At 36.7% G+C, this 22747-nt stretch overlaps 1 protein-coding gene and 1 long non-coding RNA gene across 4 annotated transcripts in view; one reads left to right on the plus strand and one right to left on the minus strand.

The window, feature by feature from the left end:
- Positions 1-12791, plus strand: part of LOC122145262 — a 35018-nt gene extending 22227 nt beyond the window's left edge. For both annotated transcript variants that reach the window (XR_006160208.1, XR_006160207.1), the window contains exons 2-4: positions 8857-9004; positions 11342-11486; positions 11746-12791. This is a non-coding gene — a long non-coding RNA (uncharacterized LOC122145262). The remainder of the gene's footprint in view (positions 1-8856; positions 9005-11341; positions 11487-11745) is intronic.
- Positions 5917-22613, minus strand: LOC109091859 (coiled-coil domain-containing protein 85A-like). 2 transcript variants are annotated; one of them, XM_042757680.1, is made up of 5 exons: positions 21903-22613; positions 19952-20951; positions 10341-10398; positions 8423-8459; positions 5917-6853 (listed from the first exon to the last, which is right to left on the minus strand). In XM_042757680.1, the coding sequence occupies exons 1-5, from the start codon at positions 22137-22139 to the stop codon at positions 6848-6850; spliced, it is 1338 nt and encodes a 445-aa protein (XP_042613614.1). In that variant the 5' UTR covers positions 22140-22613; the 3' UTR covers positions 5917-6847. The 2 variants fall into 2 exon arrangements, with proteins under 2 accessions (XP_042613614.1, XP_042613615.1); XM_042757681.1 differs by lacking the exon at positions 8423-8459 and having other exon boundaries at positions 21903-22611.
- Positions 22614-22747: the final 134 nt, after the last annotated feature.

The raw sequence follows: 22747 nt of genomic DNA on the forward strand, positions 1-22747 counted from the left end.
TTACATTTATTTTGTAATTGTTTACGTAAGGCACTTACATGTAATTAGTTACTCCCCAACACTGTTAGTTAACTAATATGAACTTACAATGAAAATACTTCTAAAGCATTTATTAAACTTAGTTAATTTAAAAGTATTTTTATTAAGTAATGTTAACAAATATTTATAAATACTGTAGCAAAATATGTAAACTTAAGATTTAAAGTGTTGTCAACTCAAAATCCTAATTCATTAAAACAGCTCACTCTGGTTTTTACTTAAAGTGATTGGCCATGCAAACAGTTCTGCCTGGAAACAAAGAGCAACTAAATAACTTAATTATCTAAGTACAATATATGAACAACAAATCAAGTGAACCTAAAAAAATAAATAAATAGACTGTGCATGAGCACTAAGTTGAAGGAACTTAAAGGGATACTCCACTCAAAAATGATAATTTTGTCATTATTCACTTACCCCCATGTTGTTCCAAACCCGTAAAGGCTTCGTTCGCTTTCGGAACACAATTTAAGATATTTTGGATGAAAACCGGGAGGCTTGTGACTGTCCCATAGACTGGCAAGTAAATTACACTGTCAAGGTCCAGAAAAGTATGAAAAGCATCATCAGAATAGTCCATCTGCCATCAGTGATACAACTGTAATGTTATGAAGCGACGAGAATACTTTTTGTACACGAAGAAAACAAAATTAACGACTTTATTCAACAATTTGTCTCCTCTGTGTCTCTCCGCATCAGTGTAGCACCAATTTTGGAGAATCTGAGCAGTACGCAGGCAGCTTACGCTCTTCTGTGTCAGGCGCGCTGCACTGATGTGCTGTTTTATTTCAAACCAAAGCGTAAATATATTTACGTAAAGAATTGTTGAATAAAGTCGTTATTTTTGTTTCTTCGTGTACAAAAAGTATTCTCGTCACTTCATAATGTTACGGTTGAACCACTGATGACAGATGGACTATTCTGACAATGTCTTTCATACTTTTCTTGACCTTGACAGTGTATTTTACTTGGTAGTCTTTGAGACAGTCTCAAGCCTCAAAAATATCTTAAATTGTGTTCCGAAGATGAACAAAGCTTTTAAAGGTTTGGAACGATATTGGGGTAAGTGATTAATGACAAAATTTTCATTTTGGGGTGGAGTATCCGTTTAAACGCAGGTTTTAGGAGACCCATTACCCAAATAAACTGAGGGAATGAGTTTACTCAATCAGTTGAGTTGAGTCAACTTATTAGGGTTTTCAGTGTATTCAAATATGCAAACACGTATGTGTTTTTCGTCACTTTTTGTACAAATGCCTACAATTATATTAGCCATTGAGATGAATGGAATTGCTAAGCTTTTTCCCAATATTTAAGTCTCCTTATCAAGGACTCCTTGAGATAAACTGACTTCACACATCCTCTAACAATTATCTCAGCACTATAGTTGGTTAAAGGAATTTGCAAAAATGACTCAGAGAAGTTTCTCTCGTCTCATTAGAGCTCATGTCTACTTGGCAGTGACTGCTGTGACTAATTCTGTCTGATTATATGGATTACTGCTATAAAAGCCTTATATTCAGAATCATTCTCATAAAAGACATTCGAGTGTCCAATCTAATTTGCAGTGTTAATAGTGCTTTTTCTCTTCATTTATTTTATTTATTTATTTATTTTTCCAGCCCAGAGTTTGTTCAAGCACCTGGTATGCTTAGCAATAGCAAACTCTGCATAACTGAAAGTAATGGAACAGATTTCTCTCATTTACAACAGTCTGTCTCATCTGAGATGTGGTAAAGAGCTTCTGATTGGGTGGTATTTACTTCATTTTAACTTTTTTCATGCACCATCAGGTTTTATGGTCTCATGGGTAGCAGCTACAGAGAAAAGACAAGCACAGCAGTGTTGTTAAAAAATTCCACACATAATGTTTCAATGATTTAAAAGAAATCGCACATTTTAATTTATAATACAAAGTGTCATTATGCAATTAATATTCAGTCAGTGAGGCACTGAGTTTGGTACGCTCTTGAATGTAGTATTATCCTCTAGTTTGTGAGTTGCATTCAGATTTGTCTCAGTACTTTATGACTGTGCAGTGACCTGCAAAGCTTTGTGCTGTACTCCTTTATATAGCTATCAGCATCTATCACACTACAACACTTCAAGAACATCCTCTAAACTATTCAAAAACCTCACAAAGAGCTTCCTTCTCCCAGTAGACATTGGGATAATAGCTCACATTGGTTGAACAAACAGGTATTCCTGCACCAAAATCATGCCATCAATGTAGTAATTCACTTTAGCTGCTTAGGATATTGAGAGATGCGCAGGATCATCATGGTTGAGAGATGTGAACTTGAAACAAACAATATTAAACATTCATCTGCTGTAAACATTTTTTTTACCCGTCTCAATGCGTAAGTCTGTGTGAAGCATGCCAGATGAATGCAACTGCATTCACAAATCCAGAAACACTCTTTCCCTGTTCTATTCTTGGCTGCAGAGCAGATGATGGAAAGGCTGGTATGGTAGAAAATGGACAGGCTTGGAAATTAGCAAAGGTCTAATGGCTGATGCTATCTCATTGCACGTTGAGAACTAGCAGTCAGTAATTAGAACTGGTAAATTAGACCCCATTCAGGCTTAAGACTATCATTCACACAGCGCTTATGGAACAGTGCCTAAGTGCATTATCTCGCTCTTTGATCTCTATCGAGACCTTTACAGTTATGATGGTGCCAAACAACCACATGCATTGAATGTTTACCATACTTCAGTCACAAAGAGATCTACAGTTTCAGGCTTTGAGAGTGACATTTGTAATCATTATAGTATTGAATGTTTTTGAAAATAAGTGTCTTTATTTATTTTAACCAAAAATATGGTTAAAACAGTAATATTATAAAATATTATTGTAGTTTAAAATAACTACTAGTTTGTGCAAATTATTTTACTAATATGTACTTTTTTTTTTTACTATTTTTCACACGTGAATTGCTTTTTGTGAATATATCAGTTTTTCCTTGTATGTGAATTATGTTTCATGCATTTGGCTAGGCATGTGTGCATCATATTTTTTGTGTGAATTATTATTGAGACCAATCTGGTTCCATATTTGATCCTTTATTGGAGCAGGATAAGGGTGGGGTTGTTAGGTTAATGCTTCTTTTTGGACAGACCTATTGCATGCCCTGAGCCATTCAAATTGGTCATGGTGAAAAATTACAGAAGAAAAAAATCCTTAATAAAGCGGTAAATGTACAGAGATGTACAGTAATTCCAAACAAGCTGTGGAAAGTTTGAAAATGTTGGTGGTGTTTTAAGTAGACACAGATAATTGATTCTGGCCTTCAGAAAGATTTTTATAAACCACCATGTGTACATTTTATGTAAATTAGCTATCAACTATAGAAAATGTGACCTTTAAACCTTCTTCTGGAAAATAAATAAATGAAAATATTACTGGAAATTGTTGACAGATCTTTGCCAGCTTGCTTTGATTTTCAAAAGATAAAAAGGTTGAGTCCAAAAATGGTTTTGTCCCAACTTTTGAAACTTTTAAAGTTTAAATGAAATTATCAAGTCAACACACTCATGTTGATGTGTTTGGTGAAATGTCCAATGTTGACTTTTCAATTTATAGTAACAAATATAGAATAACTGATATACTGTAGAATCATTCTGACACTGTAATTGATCTCTGTGTGATGTACCTCACAGACTTAGTCTCCATCACATCATTAAACCTTGAGCAATCAGTCCAACTTCATCAGAACCAGATCATGTGCTGTATCTCAGTATTTATAGATTCTGTGCTGGGCTCTGTATGCAGATTGAGCAATTGACCTGCTCCGACCTTGTTGGCATGCCCAGACTGCCCTTCCCTGGAGCAATGACAGGTTCCTTCATACTTCTTATTTTCTGTTCCATTATTCTCTTTTGTACATCCACTCCACTGTTACTATGCACCTTCTTAATTATAATGCCACCTTTTTTGCAATCATATTTCCTCTCCTCTGCTGCAACTCCTTCTCTCTAATTGTAACACATCTACTGTGCTTCCAACTAATCAAAACAATTGTACTCCACCCCTCCTTCCATCTAATGCTGCACATCCTTCTCTCTAAACATAACTCCTCTTATGCTCCTCCTCCTCCTCTATAGACATTACTCCTCAATTACACCTCCTTTTTTATAATCATTGACTGTTCTCTGCTCCTTCTAATCATACCGCTCCTCCTTCTTTACAACAATTACTCCTCTATTGCACCTCCTTACCTCTAATCATAACTCGTTTATTGTGCCTCCTTTCCTCAAGTTCCCTAGAACTCCTTTTATGCACCTTTTACGCATTCTCCGCTTTTATAAAACCTGCTGTACTGCACATTTGTCCACTTCTTTCTCTGGTGTCTTAACTCCTCTCCTTTACGGCACATTCTTCCTTCTAATTTGATTTCTTCTACTGCACCCCCTTCCCCTTTAAACATAATTCCTCTATTGCACCTCCTGCCATCTGATCATTAATTTCTTCCCTATAACCATATAATCCTCTCTCCTCTGTGCATTTAACTTATTTACTGCACCTCTTTTCCACAAATTTAAATTCCTCTGCCTTCCCCCTAACATAACTTCTCTTCTTCTCCTCCTTCCTTTTAATCCTAACTTTTCTGTTCCTTATCCCACAGAATGGCCTCCACCTTCCTCATTCTGATTCATCTTTTCTCTGCCATTCCTGTGCTCATCTCTGCCATCTCTATTACCTCCTCTTCTCCTCACTTCTCTACCATTCACATCCTTCCTCTACTGTACTGCAATGCAGCAGAGCAGAACTGGGTGCAGCTCAGGGAACCTGAGAGACTAGCCCTCTGTCAGCTCTCCTGAACTGGCAAGGATGCGTCTTAATCACACTGCGCTGCCACTCTCTCCTCTACTCTCCACATCAGGCATACATTAAACACCGGATCAGTCAGTTTGAAAGTGAAACTGATATAGATTCATAGATATGTGAATCAGTTGCTTCAGAAAATAATGTTTCCATAGAATTCACATAGTTTTTCACAGCTGCAGAGAAAAATAGCAAATAAGACTTCTGTATGGTTCTGTGTAAATACATATTATTAAATTAATTAACTATATAATCTATACTATTACTATTGTTTCTGAATTATATAGTATGTACTGTGCATATTAAAATAATTTCTGTCTCAACTTGTAAAATGTTTGATTCATAAATTTAATTTAAAAACGCAACGTGGCATAATGCACACTCTTTCACTGTTTTTTAAGAATAGAATGCAGCATATTCTGTGTAGTATTCAGTGAATAGTACACTAGTTTTACATTTCAAACTTAGCCCCACAAGGGATTTGATTTTAGTTGCAACCTGGGTGCAAGCCACCATGAATTGCAAACTCTTTTAGAAAGTGTTTGCAAAGAACATAAAGGTTTATGCAGCTCTATGATAAAAGACCTTTTTAACAGGGATCTTAAAGCACAGCACATTTCTTATCTAAAAAGTGTTTCTGGTGTTGATAAGAGGATCAATTGATTTCATCAGGCAAATGCTCAGAAACTAAAATCTGACTGGAGCCTCCCTGCTTGAGAAATGATTAAAACGGATTGAGGTCGGCCCTGAAGCCCAGTCTCAAAACCAAAGCGAAAAGCTTCTGATTTCATGGGTGTAACAGTTGAGAAAATATGAATGTATTCATGACACAAAAAAAGAAATAACAATATTATGGTAAAATAAAGAAGATTTAAAAACAAACCGGATGGTTTCACTAATTTTCTATCATCCTGAAATAGCAGAACATGTCTAATTTACATCAAAACAAACTGAATTAGCAACTTGGGAATCTAGCTACATCTGCAGACTGCTGACTAAAGCTTTGTGCTTTAGTGATAGTGAAACAAATAATAAATGCCATGCAAGCGTACATAATGAAAATCCTTTAATATTTTGCACATAGATATATTCATATTGTTATAATAATAACTGTAAGTCAAAAATAATAGTCATTATATGCATATAAAACTATTCCATTAATTTACTATATGTACTATGCTATATTTCTGTATATAAAACAACATGAAGAAACACCTCATTAGCTTATATACAGGAGCTTGGAGGGAAGGAATAATAAAGCCAATAAACACACACATACACACACAAAATCAGTGAAAACACTGATGAGGTTATTCAGTCACTGACAACATGTACTGCTTTCATTGGTGTTCATAAACCGTACACAAACACCTTGCACTGGTGTCAGTCATGTAAAAAACAATCCAAGATATGGAAAAACTAGCAAGCATGATACTGATACTCCATCATAGATGCCTGGATGAAAAATGAACGATAGAGATATTTCAATTAGCTTTGGTTGAAAAGAAACTGCATAAATACACATCAAGGGCAGGGAAGCACCTTCAGAGAAGCCACAGCATTTTGTTTCATGTGTCCTATTGCTACTCAACATGATACAGAGAAACATCGATATAGAGAAAGGGACCGCTCAAGTGTTTGATTACCCAAATGCAGTACTGTTAAACATCTCTAACCACAGGAAACATTAAGATTCTCATAGCTCTGTGTAGGTGTGTCTGTTTCTGTGGTTTGTGCAAGCGTCTTCTTTCATCCCAACGGTTGGGGAGAACATACTGCATCTCGCTCTAGTCCCCTTTGAAATGATTGCACCAGAGGGTCTAAAAAGAAACTGCTGTTATGACAACTGAAATGGGGCCTGACTGCTTGGCCCATCGTGTACAAGGTGAAGGGATGGAATATCTGCCTGGTGAGAGTGGGGCTCCAGGGACCCCTGTGCCAACCCAAACCTCCAAGCAACGGTGTGGTCAAGAAGAGCCATCAAAACTGTGGAGACAGAAATTTTGCTTTAAGCGGTGGCCATTTTAAGCAATAAAACAGTGTTTAAAGACCCTTAAACTGGATTTTGCAGCACTTTGTCTTGTCTCTATCTGCATGCTTTTGTACACCTAAAATTTGGCTAAATAAACTTTTATCCCATATATGCATTTAAAATATCTAGCCTTAAATGAATATATGGATGTACCCCTGCTGAAAAAGAAGTACACTTTAAAAAAAATAATGAAGCTACTTAAGTGCAAGCTGAATGTAAAGTTTTCGGACACTTAATTGCATGTGATTTACATTTAAAATAATTGTGTTATAATTTACATTTATATTATGCGCAATAAGTATAACTTAAAAGTGCTTTTTTTCCTGCTTAAGTAGGACGTCAATTCATCTTTTAAGTAATTTCATAGTTATTCCTATTGTCCTATTGCAATATGGTTACAGTCCACAGTCTAAAGCATTTATGGTAACTAAAAATATACTTTACCTCTTCCTGATTAATATTATGAGCACTTCATTTAAAAAACTAACAAACACTCACCAAAGCTTGTTATTTGTCTTTTTTTTTTTTTCGTGTCGGTTCTTATTGTGTCATTATTATGTCACTATTATTGTTTTTTGTTAAAACGGTAACACTTTCAATAAGGTTCATTATTTAACAGTAGTTGACATGAACTAAGCATGAACAATACTTCTACAGCATTTATTCATCTTAGTTAATGTTAATTTCAACATTTACAATACATTATTAAAATCAAATGTTGCATTGGTGAACATTAGTTAATGCACTGTGAACTAACAAACAATGAATAACTGTATTTTCATTAACTAGCATTAACAAAGATTAATAAATACTGTAACAAATGTATTGTTCGTTGTTGTTAACTTAATAACTTAACTAATGTTAACAAATTACCTTATTGTAAAGTGTTACCGTTAAAACTTGTATGTCATGTATTTTTCTGTTTTCTAATAACGTTTTTTTTAATGATAAAGTTGAATTTTAGTACATTTAAAATATAGTAATTTGTGATTTGTAATGTCAATGTGACATTGAATAACACACTACAGTTCAAATTATAATCAAGTACTTTACATGTGCTGTAATATTTTACTCAACACATCAAAATGGGAATCCACTAAAAGGAAATGGTCACTCTCTTTACGTACACTTAAGTGGTCTTTTATTTCATTAATATAATGTTATCTGCAGGTAAAGTCTTTTTTAAATAGACTTTTAAGATTTGAAGTACACTACCAGTGCACATTCAGTACAATTAAGCGCACTTCTTTTTCTTAAAGAGCCATTTTGCATTACACAGATTTTTGTCCAATCAAATGCCCCTAATACCAGCAACCAATTAGCGTTTTACTTCTTTAGTAAGACAAGTAGCTTAATTTGGAATTGTATACTAGCATACTACTCTTACGATTTATGCAATATGGCAGAATAATTAAGAGTAGATTGCTATTCCGAATTCAGCCTATATGTCAAAACTGGACAGAGAACTATCAAAGCGATTTAATGTGGTCTTTAAACCCATAAATGTGTCATCATTTACTAACCTCTGTTTTGTTCCAACCCTGTATTAGTTTCTTTCTTCTGTGAAACAAAACAACAACAGAAAGAGATCTTCAGGGGGGCTTTAGGTATTCATTCAAGTAAAATGGATGGTGATTTATACAGTCAAGCTCAAAAAAGGCACCATAAAAGAATCATAAACGAAGTCCATACGACTTGAGCTGAAGTACCTCTGCCATATTTCACGCATATCACATGCTGCGTTTTTTCAAAATTGCTTGTGTTGACTGAACGCAAGCATAAATAAGATTTGAGATCTCCAGCAAAGGGTTTTTTTTTTGGGAGCTTGGCAGTATATATATATATATATTTTGTTATACAGAGGAAAGGAAATAATACAGGGGTGTGAACATGAAGGTGAGTAAGTGATGACAACATTTTCACTTACAAAATGACAAAACGGTTCCTTTAATGACAGGTTTTACAAGAGGAGTACAGAAATCATCCATACATGGCATGGAAGTTGATGTCTTTTTACCACAATTACCACAAACTACAACAAACTGAAAATCAAAGGGGGAAAAAATCAGCATTCCTGGGATCATAGTGGAAACTTGATGAAACTGGTGAGTAATCCCTAAGGATAAACGTCTGCCTTTGAGCTATTAAATATTAACAAAGCCATTTTCTGCCCCTGCTGGGCAACTTTACGAGATCACGGATAGACATGATCACCTTTGTGGCTGTATTCACACACATATGGGTGCATACATGCATGGATCATGGGGACATTTGGGCTCTGTTTTAGTAAGCTGCCTTCACTGTGTAACATCTACATTGGAAACTCTCTTCTTTGACATCCCTCTAAATGAAGTAAGAATAAAAATGCTCTATACAGGCAGCAACCCCATTAGTCTCGGCCTCAGACAGTACAGTCTGTTCATGCATACTGCACACAAAACTGGAAAGCTCTTGTGAAAATCAGATCAGACAGAACTCTGACTGCTTCACAATTTCCAGGAGTCTGGGTGAAGAGGTCAGTCTGCCAGGAAACAAAATCATGTTTAAAAGGAGCCTGGTTAATATAATGAGCAATTGGAAGAACTAGTCTCTAGATTTGTTTAGTTGGTTAAGTTTGTAGTATCAGATTTTTGAAAGATTCTCTTTCTCTACAACTTGATGTTTTCTGTAGATTTGTAGAACAATTTGAAATTTGCCAAAATATGTGGTCATTTTAGATGTCTGTCAGACAGTGGGTGGGTGGGTCTTTCTTGGCCACAATAAACTGCGAAATGGACCTGAATGTTATTTTAGTGTTATTTATATACTATTATAGTATTCATTGGTATATTGATTTGTCTTTTTCATTTATTTTCATTTTAATTTCAGTTAGTATTTATGTACTTTTGTAATTATTATTTAAATCATTCTGTTTAGCTTTAAAACAAAAAAAGTTTTCAGTTGTAGCCATTTTAGTACTTCAAATTACACTTTTAATGCAAAAGTTTGAATATTTAAATTTTTCATCTGATATTTTATTTTGTTTCAGCTTTATTTCAATTAACAAAAATAGAATTTTAGTTTTAGTTAACAATAACATTGACTCACAATGCACATACAATGAAAAAAAATACATACAATGCGCAGATATTTGGTAGACTAGTTCAGTCACTTAGCACTTTTTTCTATTGTTTTTATTGATAATTTGAATGCATTCCATTTACAATTGTCATTTTGCCATATTTATTGAAAATTTGCACTTGTTTGATGCATCAGCAAAGGATACAATGCTGCTTAGATGATGATCAAAATTAGGTTTCTTATAAAGCAGCATAATTTAGACACTACTGTTTTGGAATAGCCTTCACATCAGGAGCAGACCAGTGATGCCTAAAAATGCTGTTTATGTAGGCAGCTCACTAGGGTTTGGAACAGGGCCGGAGTCATTTGAGCAGAACTCACCTGTCCCAGAGCTTCACGTTTCTGCAGTTGTTGCTGCAACATCCTGCTGATATCAAAGCTGTGAAGATACAAAAAAAAGATTTTCGTGAACATTTTGTGCACAGCAGTCAGATCTGGAAGAACAAAGCCCATTAATTTTCTTCATAGAGAAATATATATATATATTTTAAATATTATGTAAATCCATGACAGAGCTTCAATTGAATAGTTTTACATTGTACCTGCATTTTTGGTGTTACATCATTTGCAGAATCCCTCATAAAACACTTCTATACATAGTTTTCATGAGCCTACTTTTTTTTTTTTTACTATCAATCAAAGGTTGTAATATCATGATTTGTCTTGGAGTTGGTTGGTTTTTTAAAAAACACTCTTAAAAAAAAAAAAGGTTCAAGTTTTGTTGTTGTTGTTTCAGCAGTGCCATTAAAGAACCATTTTGGGTCCCCAAAGAACCTTTCAGTTAACACTTCTTAATAGAACCATTTTTTCCTAGTGTGAAGAACTTTTTAATAATCTGAAGAACCTTTTTTCCATTATAAAGAATGCTTTGCACAATGAAAAGGTTCCATGGATGTTTAAGATTATTCATGGAACCACAGATGCCAATGTTTGTAAAAGTGTAAAATGAAGGGTGCAAAATACTTCTGGAACGAAGGCCACTTAAACATTGGGTGATTGCTGTTGTCCTTGAGATGAATTATAGCTGCTTATTGTCATAATACAGCCCTCAACAGTAGACAGGGGATGTAAAGCATTTGGATTTGTCTTTTCCACAGAGATTTTGGGAAATTTTGATGTGGTTTGTGCACATTAAGTTTGACAATGAGGTTGGTCTGTAGGAAATGAGAGTCTTCTGACATAATGTGTTGCCCTCACAGCACCTGAGCAGTTATTTTCTCTTTATTGAGGTTTAGTTGCACACTGGAGACCACAGGCAAACCCTGTTGTTTACCTGCTTTACTGAGCCTGGCAATAACATTTTCTCCTGCATGTCTGTCCAGACTAAACCAACTGTGAACCTGTCTGCTTTTCCCATATGCCACTCCATCAAGCACACACACGCAAGCAAGCAGACATAGTGACAGTCCTGTGGGCTGAGAAACCTCATGCTGCGGAGGGTGTAATTTACCAGAGTAAGAACATACGGTAAGATACTATTCACAGTGTTACAGACTGCTCTGACATACAACAAGCAGTATAGAAGCGAACCTTTCATTGGCAGGCTAATCATAGGTTAGCTAGCTTTTCCTGCACTCTAACCATTCAAAGTCATTTGATATTCATTCAGAGTGAGTGATGGCACATCCATTCTGAATGAGCTCGCCTCCATTTAGCCCGCATCAATAGTGCTCTATGTTTCATTCACCGCTTCTGTTTTTTCCTCTCGTTATCATATTTGCTTCAGGCATGTTCACGCTGTGAGCCATTAAAGATTCATGCCAGTCTGTGGTCTTCTAAGAAACACTTTAGGAGGCTTTAGCAGACATCCTGGCCGGTTTATCCACCAACATTCACAACATGAAAGGAGATAAAGCACGGGAACAACTGGGAACGCAAACCAAAACTGATGTCCTGGAGAGAGATGCACTGTGCTTTGATCAAACAGCAGATCATAAGAACGACAAAGAGGTTTAGGTCTCAGCTCCATAAATACACAGAGGATGATCAAGGATAAGGATCCAATCGATATTTGGTGAAGAAACAATTCAAAAGGATTCCCAGTATCACAAAATCAAGAGATTTCCCTCTACTGAAGCACAATGTTCTCAAATCATGCTGGATAACATAATCAGCAGGCTTTGCCATCATTAATTTTGTCATGAAATAAAAATGTATTTAAAATGTATCTATTTTCTAAATGCATGTTAGAGAACTTATTGTAATTATGAATCACCCATGCATATGTTTTTATTATTTTTTGGCCTCATAATTATTAATCAAAAGGCCTTCTAGTGAAAATAACAGACTTTTCGCAGACTTCTCCAATCATTTAGTACATTTATGTCACTATTGCACAGTATACAACAAATCATGATCAATGTTTATTAAACAATCTTACAACAGATGGGAGAAAATATCTTAAAAATAAGATGAAATTCTAATAGCTTGTAATGTAAACCAGTGTGATTTTTTTTATATATTATAGCAGACTACTTAAATAAAATGCATATAAATACTCTATATCTGGCAATAATGTCTTAGTAAGATGATAATTAAATGCTTAGTTTCAGGATCTGTAGTTTTTAATTGTGGAAGAATAAACATATAATGAAATACAGTACGATGAAGACAAATGAACAGATGAACAAATAACTTTACTCAAATGCCTGATACTTAATACTCTCATTTTACCATGATTTTTCTATAAAAAATAAAATAAAATGATATTATCAAAGTGTTCAAGCTGAATATTACCAACAATGTAAATGTTATTCTTACTTTTACTTTATATAAAAAAGTATAGATTTCACAGCAAAAACACACAAGCTGAAGGTGAACATTTTTACAATTAAATGGTCTTTTACTCTCTCTCTCTCTCTCCCTCTCTCTCTCTCTCTCTCTCTCTCTCTCTCTCTCTCTATATATATATATATATATATATATATATATATATATATATATACATTATAAACATTATAACATTATAAACATTATAAAAAGTATGAATTTTTTCGTTTGGGTTATTTCATTCTTAGATTTATGTAAACCTGGCAGGAGATCCAAATCTCTTGTCGTATCCTAACATTAACATTAACAATCTTTATACTAGGCTGTACATTATATTAAAACCCAAAGCATGCATTTACCTCTTGACCTTGAATATTGAAATTGCATTGTGTGGGCTTTTATAACATCATTGCGCTTCTTGGCTGGTAGCTTATAATGTTCAATTTGCCCTGAGAGCTCATGGACAGATCTGTCAGATAGAGTCTATCCTGAGAGAGGCAGTGCGGAGGTCAAGATGTGTGATTTTCAAATTTGTACAAGTTCAAAACTTTTGTCAAGATGAATATCTCTTCCACATTCTTCCATCTCTATAGCACACACACACACAAACACAACACTACCACAGCAGACAGACTTACAGATTTCCATCATCATAAAACAGGGATTATGGGAGAATGTCCTATATTTTTAGAGATCATGGGAACGCTTAAGCTCTGACAGCGGGAGGGGGATCACAAAATTCACTTTTCGCTGAGAAGAGCAGCTACTTGCTCTCCTCACAATAGTTTAGAATTAATTAAAATAAAACAGTTATAAATAGATGCAGACATCATAGGGTACATTTTCACATTAACTACACACTTTTTTAAACAAATTATTGTTTTGATCACTGCTGTCATACAAGGACATCTGTTGTATCATATTTGTAGTGTAATTTTATTATTCAAAGGCATAATTCCAAGTACTTTAATAAATATTTGACTATAAAACAGATATTGTAGTTCATCATTTTCACACATCTGCACTCCTATGATTATAGTTGTAGATTCTGCATGTACTATAAAAATACAGCTTAGCCCCGCTCCAAATATCAGCCTTGGGCTCTGTTCACACTGCAGAGGAAATATAAATTATATGCAGGAAGATCAGATTTTTTCAATCGGTTTTACACCATTCTTGAGACTTTAGCAATAGATGACAGTGTGTGATGTATGCTTTAATTTGTTGTCGTAATATATGGTAACAACTGTGCAGGGGAAAAGAAACTGTCAAATCAGACTGTGGTTAACCTAAATCTAATTTCTGAGATTTTTGCTGCCAGTCTGAACAAGACCTTAGACTCTGTAAACAGCAAAAAAAAAAAAAAAAAAAAAAAAAATTCAGCAGCCATGCAGAAAAATAGCCAATTGGAAATTCTCTCTGAATGTTAATTATTTTGTCTGTTCAGGTTTGCTTAAGTTAAAACAGCTGAAATTGCTTACAGCACATGTAAACACACTAATGTCATACTGTATTATCCAAAGAATACCCACAATGCCCCTGACAGAGCATGCAAACTGAAGGTTAATGCCTAATGAAGCTCACTGCACATTCATGCATCTTATGACTGTGTTAAACCATATCCCTTCAGGCAGAGTCACGTTCAGTTCAGCCTGCTGCTGGCTCCACTATAGTCTTAATCACACGCATAACATATTATTTTCATATTTAACACAAAAACAACTGGATTTTGCTGTGTGCTATACTGCTGAAATACATGGAAACATAGTCGAAATATTTCACGTTCTCAATGAAATATTGTAGATGGCGTGTTTGGGAAACCTGTCAGAAAACAGTTGTTTTTGCAGTTACATAATGCTAGTAGTGCAAAAACACCTGGTGGTAGAGATGCAAAGTAGAGTTGTTGTTTTTTTTTTATTTTTTTGTGAGACGCACAATCCTCACACATGACTCAACAATCTGATCTGAGCCTGTCGTGACTAAGAGCTCACTGTAATATTCTTTCCCAGGGAAATAAAAATACTCAAATATGGTGCACAGGGCAAGAATTATAGAACGTTTTCTCACTTGACAGATCCTGTTTTTGTTCACTTCATCTGCTTAAACCGGACCACTGCTGATATGTAAGCCTATTACTCTCTATAGCATTTTTGTGCATCAGTTAAACACTGCTAAAGAAGCCAAGGAGGCTACATACTGTACATCATTCAATAAATTTCACATGCGAGTCAGTTCCTTTTTTAGTCTTTTCCCCCTTTTATTTAAAATATTATTTTCATATTTTTGCCACTTATATTTGTAAATTATATTTCTGTTGTACAAAGTTGATTTGTTATTGCCTAATTATTTTTATATTTTTATAACTGAAGTCAATGGGGTCAACTGAGATGAAAATAAAATAAAATCCAACCTTTAATAACAATTTGTTAAAGAGTATAAACTGTAGGTAAAATCAAACTAAATGTACTAAAATAAACTAAATAAAATAAAATAAAACTTCATTATACAATACAAATTAAATAAAATTGAACAAGGGCTTGAGTTTTTACCTAATTATTCAGCAGGACACCTGTAAGACTGTGTTAGTGGAAGTGGGGGAAAGGTCTTTGCCTACTGTATGTTTGGAGGTAAACACTGAGAAAACCATCAGCTTCAGGGCTAAATTTAGAGCTGGAGTCAGAGGGGGGTATCTCCCAAGGTCACAGAGAAGCACACACAACACACCGTTCACGCTCACACTAACACACACCCACAATCAGCAATTGAGATACAGGTCTGCCTAAACCACAGGCTTCCCTGGGGACTGAGAGTTTGAGTCTGAAGAGGTCTGACTTCTGTATTATCAGGAAATGCCTTTTTTTCCAGGACTTGTGTAATGGCGGATTTGTCTCTTCTTTAAAAGCCTCGCTCTTATCTGCAGCACTAGTAAGGTCTCAGATTTTCCATGGTTTAAACTGAAGTGAAAGTAGCTGAGAAAGAAATCTCACATGCATAAGAGTTTTGAAGCAAAAAGGCTTAGATGAGCATGCTGGACATGTAATTTAACAGGCTAGAAAACATGATCATTTCACTTAGTTTATAAGAGAAGTAGCAATGTCAGCTTCAAAGACAAATCAGAATCAGTCCACGAAACTGATTTGGTTCATGAGCTCACTGACTTACTGTTAATCAGTGAATAATATCAATTCAAATTAATTTCACAATCACACAATGCTATTATGGCTTCAGAGTCACATGGACTACTTTTACGTTTGTTTGTTTTTTTTATGGTGCTAAGTGTCCATTAGAAGTTTGAAAGTTCATTGCAGTTGAATGGAAAAGATCAACTTTATTATTAAAAATGTCTTTTATGTTCCACAGAAGAAACAGGAGATACGGGTTTAGCATGATATGTTGGCAAGTAAATGATGACAGAACTTTCATTTTTGGGTGAACTGCTCCTTTAACCTTGCTCTGTAAAAAAAAAAAAAACACTTTGGTCTTCCCATCTGCTCATAGTGCGGGGTCAGCAAAAAAGAAAAAATACAAATCTGAGCCAAGAGATAGAGAGAGAAACAAAGAATAGAGCACCCATTTTTCTCTGCCCATAAAACAATGCCCTCATTTTTAATGTTCAGACTTTTCAAGACACGTTTTCTTCAGCATAAAGCTGGATATTGACAGATGTTGTCAGCTCAGTGTAGCCACATACTGTACTGAAAACAGCTTTCATGTGAAACCCAAAACCAGCAACCAAATTTCCGGCATGAGCTGACAGCATTAGCTACTGTACAACGTGATTCCCATGCAAAGTCCAAATAAAGCCGCCCTGCATCTTAACCAGAAAAAAAGCTAGCAGCGTGATGGCATAAAGATTAGTTTAGAGGAGGTCAAGAGGTGCTTGTTTTCATGCAGGATTTCGGAGAAAAATGCAGAGGGATTGTCTTGTGATGCTGTTATTTAGATGCTCATTTATCTGAAGTTTGTTGGCTAAAGTCACTGTGATGTTTATAATCATGTGATTTGGCTTTTTGAATAAGAGCCACATGCTAAGAATGCAGAAAAAAATAATAATTCTCTGAAAACCTCTTACAGGATTACCCAGAGCTTCAACATCACTACATCCCTACATCTACGCACAACAAAAACTGCGTTTATGATTTGTAGTGACTGCACACACTGCAACACACCCCATTTGAATGGATTTTTTTAATAACTACACAATGCAATGTCAATGCGATAATGACTTCCATCATGCCGGTCTGCAAACAGACAACTAAAGCTCTTATGTCACGAATTGTGATATAATCCTGGTTAAACTGTGATATAACTTCAAAATTCAGTTTAAATTCAATACAGTTAAGTGAACAAAATAAATAAATAATATTTGCTGTCTGGGCACTGTGACTGTAACAGTAAATGCTGACAATGCTGATAGATTCTCTATAAAAATGGTCACTGACGGGCACATCAACAAATACAGATGTCAGAACAATATCCTTGTTATCTAGGCAATAAACACAAATGCTAAAGTAAACTGGTTCATTTTAAAGGGATGGTTCATTAAAAAAAAAAAAAAAAATTCTGTTATTAACCCTCATGTCATTTTTTTTATAGATATTTTGAAGACCAAACTACATTGGACCCAATTGACTTATAGTGTAGGGGGGAAAAACGAAATAAAGGTGAAAAGATGTTTATAAATTAAAATTTTTGGATTGTACACCCCTTTAAAACCCAATACTTTACACACACTCTGTTAGTTCCTCAACACTGCAAAGCATTTCAGAGCCTCATTAGGGTCTTTCAGAGGAAGATATGAATGATATGGAAGTGTACAGGGTTAGTGGATGTGCAGTTTTCCATTTGGGACCAACACCAGAACAGGCTGTGACAGTGACAAATGTCTACAATGCTGAAACCACAGCATCCAACAACAACAGTCATCTTGTTAGCAATTACCTTATTATAGTTAGTGCTTAGCTGAAAGCCATTCTTGAGGTTCTTTGCAATTTGTAAAACTAATATCTTTCAACAACTATTATTGATTTAATTTCGAACTTGTCAAGTAAGAGAACGTTATTTCAAGAAGGTGCCACCTTAAACGTAACAAATAAATCTTATCTGAAAAGATGAGGGAAGCTAATTCAACCGCCAAGAGTCAGCTAAAGAAGTTCTTCTGTATTTTGAGTTATTTAAATGAGGACATCAATCTGATCTTTCTTGGTTCTTATTTCTTCTTAAGGGGGCATTTCTTGAAGCTAATGAATGCAACGTGAGTCACATCTTTCACCTTGAGGTGAGTGTTTTATGGGTGGTGTGAACTAAAGGCTACTCAGCATGTTCTCCTGTAGAAATCGTTATCTGCATCTGTAGGATATGCACATAGCTGCCTAGTTCCTTTGATCTGCAGCATTTCTCATAAACAAAGTAATGCGTGTTCATGTGTGTTCATTTAAAATCATGGGATTTTGTACAGTCAGCACATCTTTTATCTCATGAGCTAACAATTTTGCAAAGAACTTATTTAAAGCAGCAAAAAGACAAAACTTGAGTTGTGTCTGAATATGCCTATACTTCCCTACTATAAAGTGTGCAAAAAACAAAACAAAATATATGAAGCGATGCAACTGATCACATGACATAGCCAACATGGCGGATATAGCATACTGCACACATATAAAATATATATAGAACATACTTTTTTAACAGATGCAAAGTTCTTCATCAAATGTAGTACCTACTCAGACAGTATGCAATTTTAAGTGTAGTGTTTGATTTATCATTTAGCTTTTTTTAGAATTTTAACTTTAGCCTATATATACTATTTCTGTGTAAGCTGAGGTGTTTGTCTCAGTTACAAAAAAGTACCATTGCATTAGCATGATCTTTGTGATGCTTTTTGCTAATGCTAATTCTATGGTTTTTATGACATAAGCGATGGTAATTCCATGGTATTCTCTAAAGGCCTTTGAGTACCATACCATGCTATAGTAAATTTTTGTACTATGGGGCTATATGTATTTGTAACTTTGCACAGAAATGTACATGTCATAAATTTGACAAAATAGGACCATGTCTGAGGGGAAAGTCTAACACAGTGTCCAGTTGCTTGGTTTTGATTCTCAGTGATACCAGGCATAGATCTGGTGTCTATGGAGAAATAATTAACTGTTTCAAGGTGGATGAGCCAATAATGTGTAACTTCAGCAGAGTCCATGGCAATCTGACTGTGGGTGGCAGGCTAGTCTGAATGAAACTGCAAAGACCTCAACAAAAGCAACATGTGACAAAAAAAGTGTTTGGTTGATTTCATGTTTCTTATGCTGCCTTCATGTGATATCGAAGTTATTGCAAATACAAGTTACCTAGATGGAATATGGACCTGAATGGCCTTGCAAGCCATATTTACAACTGGAAAACTCATAGATTTTGATATCCAAGTTTCAAAGTTTAGCGGGCCATAAACTCCATGGTGGAGGAGAGAACCAACCTTTCTCTTGTCATTACAGTCATGCGTATTTATGTATAAATAACCATTTGATGCATGTTGTATGTATTTTACACAGTGAAAGCAGCATTTATTGGACCATCAATTGCTAGATCAGGGGTGTCCAATCCTGCTTCTAGAGGTCCGATGTACTGCAGGGTTTAGATCCAAACACACTCTCCCAGATGTGTCTAGAAGTTCTGATTAGCTGTTTCTGACTGTTTTGGAGGTAAACACAAGACAGGGCCAGAAACAGGATTGGACACCCCGATCTAGATCGTGTTTATATGGTTGCCAACAAAAGGGATGCTACATTTTATTCAAAGTCTGTTGGATACTGACTTAACATCTTGTAATTTGGCTTTAATAAGATTTCTCCAAGAAATAGGCAAGAATTAACTTGCCATTCTCTATGATTCCTATTCTTTCTGACATCAAAGCGCTTAAACGTGACAAACTCATAATTACAACTTTAGAAGTGGAAAGTAGGACATAAGAATGCGCACAGTTTTTGATTAGACCCCTTAATGTTCTGTTTCTCATTTTACCATTTATCAGATCATATATTTGGCTTATTAGCTAATACTAAACTGGTGACAGTGGGCATAAAATACAGCAAGGATAAATATTTCTCAGGCATAAAAGCACACCTTCAGTGTTTTCATATATGTGTCATTTTGCAAGTCAGACCCACCATTCACACCATTGTAAAGGCTCCGATGGTGTGGCGACAGTTCGTCTCCTGCCAATCTCCGAGGTGACATCTCTCTACCAGGGCTGCCAAACTTCCCATGTTCAGGGCTCATGCTGTACTGGTGCCTCAACATCTCTGGACTACTTCCTCCCAGTTTGCATTTGTCATGGTGGAGCTCTGATGTTCCTAGCAGCAGGTGTCTAGCTTCTGGACTCCCAGGCCCACTTCCTAAGCTGCCCCTGTGCCTCTGGATGTAGAGCTCAGGACTCATGGCCTGTCCTGGAGCCAGATGGTGCTTAGGATGAGTCTCTGGACTCCGGTGGCCCAGGGATCGACCGTACTTTTCTGGACTCAGCCCTCTAATCAGCCGATGGTCAGGCACAGATATGGAACCACAGCGTGGTCGGCAGGGCTGGGGCAGTACGAAGGGATACTCCAGGCTGGTGCTTCTGTGCCGGACAGGAGGGTCAGGACTGGAGATCTCCACCCGATCTCCCTCCCCTCTTTTCCCAGGACGAGACTTCTGGATCTCGGGGCTTTTATTCCCAGTTCCTCCACTAGATGGCGGCTGTGGCTGCTTGTGGTGTGGATGCTCAGAGCTGTCGGCACTTCCTGCGCTAGAAGTGCTGCTTCCGTCCCCCACGTCCCGCATCAAGCCAGGTACCAGGAGCCCACTCTGGCTGTCAATGGAATTGCGACATCCAATGGACCCCGTCCCACCTTGGCCTCCTTCCCCTCCGCTGCCTACTTTCTCCTCATCTATCAGCAGACAAAGTTCCCTAAGCTCCAGATTCTCCCGAATGACCTCCTCCTGCTTGCGCTCCAGTTCTGTTAGCTTCTGAAGGTACAGTGCCACCTCCTTACGCATAACACTGGCACTGAAGTGACCCAGACGCTGCCACTCACGCGACACTCGCTTACCCTTTTGCCGGTCATCATCCAGGAAACAGCACAGGTCTCGCAGTTCCCGATTGTCGTCCTGCAGCTTTTGGTTTACCTCCTTCATCACGATAGAGAACACACACACACACACACAAAAATAATGTTTACAAAAAGTTTTTACATATTTTAAATGCTGCTAATCAAGGACAAAGAATAAAAGACATGGACATTCTGAGACCAAACAAACTATATGACATTTATTTGATTTAATAATTCATTACGAGGCTTAAGTTTAGTTGAAATGGGTTGTTCAAGCCGAGCTCTCATGTATTTCTGTCATTCATCTAAGATAGAACAGTCTAAAGGTATGATCTTCTTATAGGTGCCACATTTGACAAACATCCATCTGTCAGTTAAATTAATTGATTTAATTAATCACTGACATAAGTGAAAACCAGTTGCATTTGGGATCAATGATACCAAACTTCACATAACATATGATGACTGAACAAACTTGAACTGAGATTAAAGAGCTTCAATATATTTGCAGTGAATGTCAACCAAGCTATTGCATGGCTTCAAATGACTTATATAGTGCAAGTGTCATATGGACTTTTTTTAATTAAGCTTGACCGATGTGGTCACTGGGAAATGTCTTTGTATGGAATAAAGCTGGAAACAAAATTTATTTTTATGTAGCTATTTTTGATAATATGTTCCTATAAAGGGTACACTGTGCATTTTTACATCGTTTAATTTATATGCAACATTCCTGGTTAAAAATTGGGAAATGCTCATATTCACACACAACATGTGTTTAACGTTACAGTTCAAATATCAAAAATATGATTCTTGACTGGTTTGAAAATCTAATAATTGCTTAGGCTATATCAGTGCTTTTTGTAAAGTTTTTCTTAAGCTTTTTGTTTTAATCAGAAGATAAGCATGTATACAGAAAGAAAATATTCAAGGCGTTATTCCTACAGGAAGAATGATGTGCACAAGTGCTTCTGGCGCATCCTCAGAGAGCGCAGGTGTGCTCCAGACACCCATGATCTCATCTGCTCACCTTCAGCCCCCGGATCTCGTTCAGATGCAGCTGGAGGCTGCGGTTCACCTCCCGAATCAGATTACTGTGATCCAGAATGGCGCTCATTTTATCGGTTTCAGACCTTCGGAGTCGCTGCACCAGCTCCTCTTTGCTCCACTGGAGGAGCTCTTCATCCGTGAGGTTGGAGATGTCTTCTACTGGACTTTCTGGCGCCTTGGATCCAGGCTGTGCTTGTAGAGACTCCGCTTTCTCCATCAGAAGAGGCGAGATGCTGCTGTGATACCAGGTGCTGATCAAATATTAATGAGGCAGGCAGCATCCGCTGTGTTAGGAGGAGTCAGGGGGACAGAGGACGCATCGTGGAGTGATGCCCGGATCCGATACCCTTAGAGTGGGAGTCGCCTCGACTTTTCCGAAAGCAACAGCTGATGCAGCTGACGAGTAGAACGAAGGGCGGCATACAGAACAAATCCGCCCAGATTATTCAGCATCGACTCCCATTTATAGTTCTTGTAAGTTTGGAAAAGTGACGGTAATGGGTAGCCGGTGAGATATGGGTGGTTTCAGGCGGCCCGATACGCTCGCCTCCGTCCGCCTCTGCGCGCTCCAGCATCCTCATGGAGATGGAGAGAAGGCAGCATCCTCAGAAAGAGCTCCGGAGAAATGAGCGTGACTGCAGACTGAGTAAATTCTCTCTCTCTCTCTCTCTCTCTCTCTCTCTCTCTCTCTCTCTCTCTCTCTCTCTCTGTGTGTGTGTGTGTGTGTGTGTGTGTGTGTGTGTGTGTGTGTGTGTGTGTGTGTGTCGTGCATGTTTGTGTGTGAGTTGCCAAGAGGTGATGCTGTTTAGAAAGCATTTAAATTTG

Source organism: Cyprinus carpio, chromosome A6 (genome assembly GCF_018340385.1).
Source record: "Cyprinus carpio isolate SPL01 chromosome A6, ASM1834038v1, whole genome shotgun sequence".
Classification (NCBI taxonomy): Eukaryota; Metazoa; Chordata; class Actinopteri; order Cypriniformes; family Cyprinidae; genus Cyprinus; species Cyprinus carpio.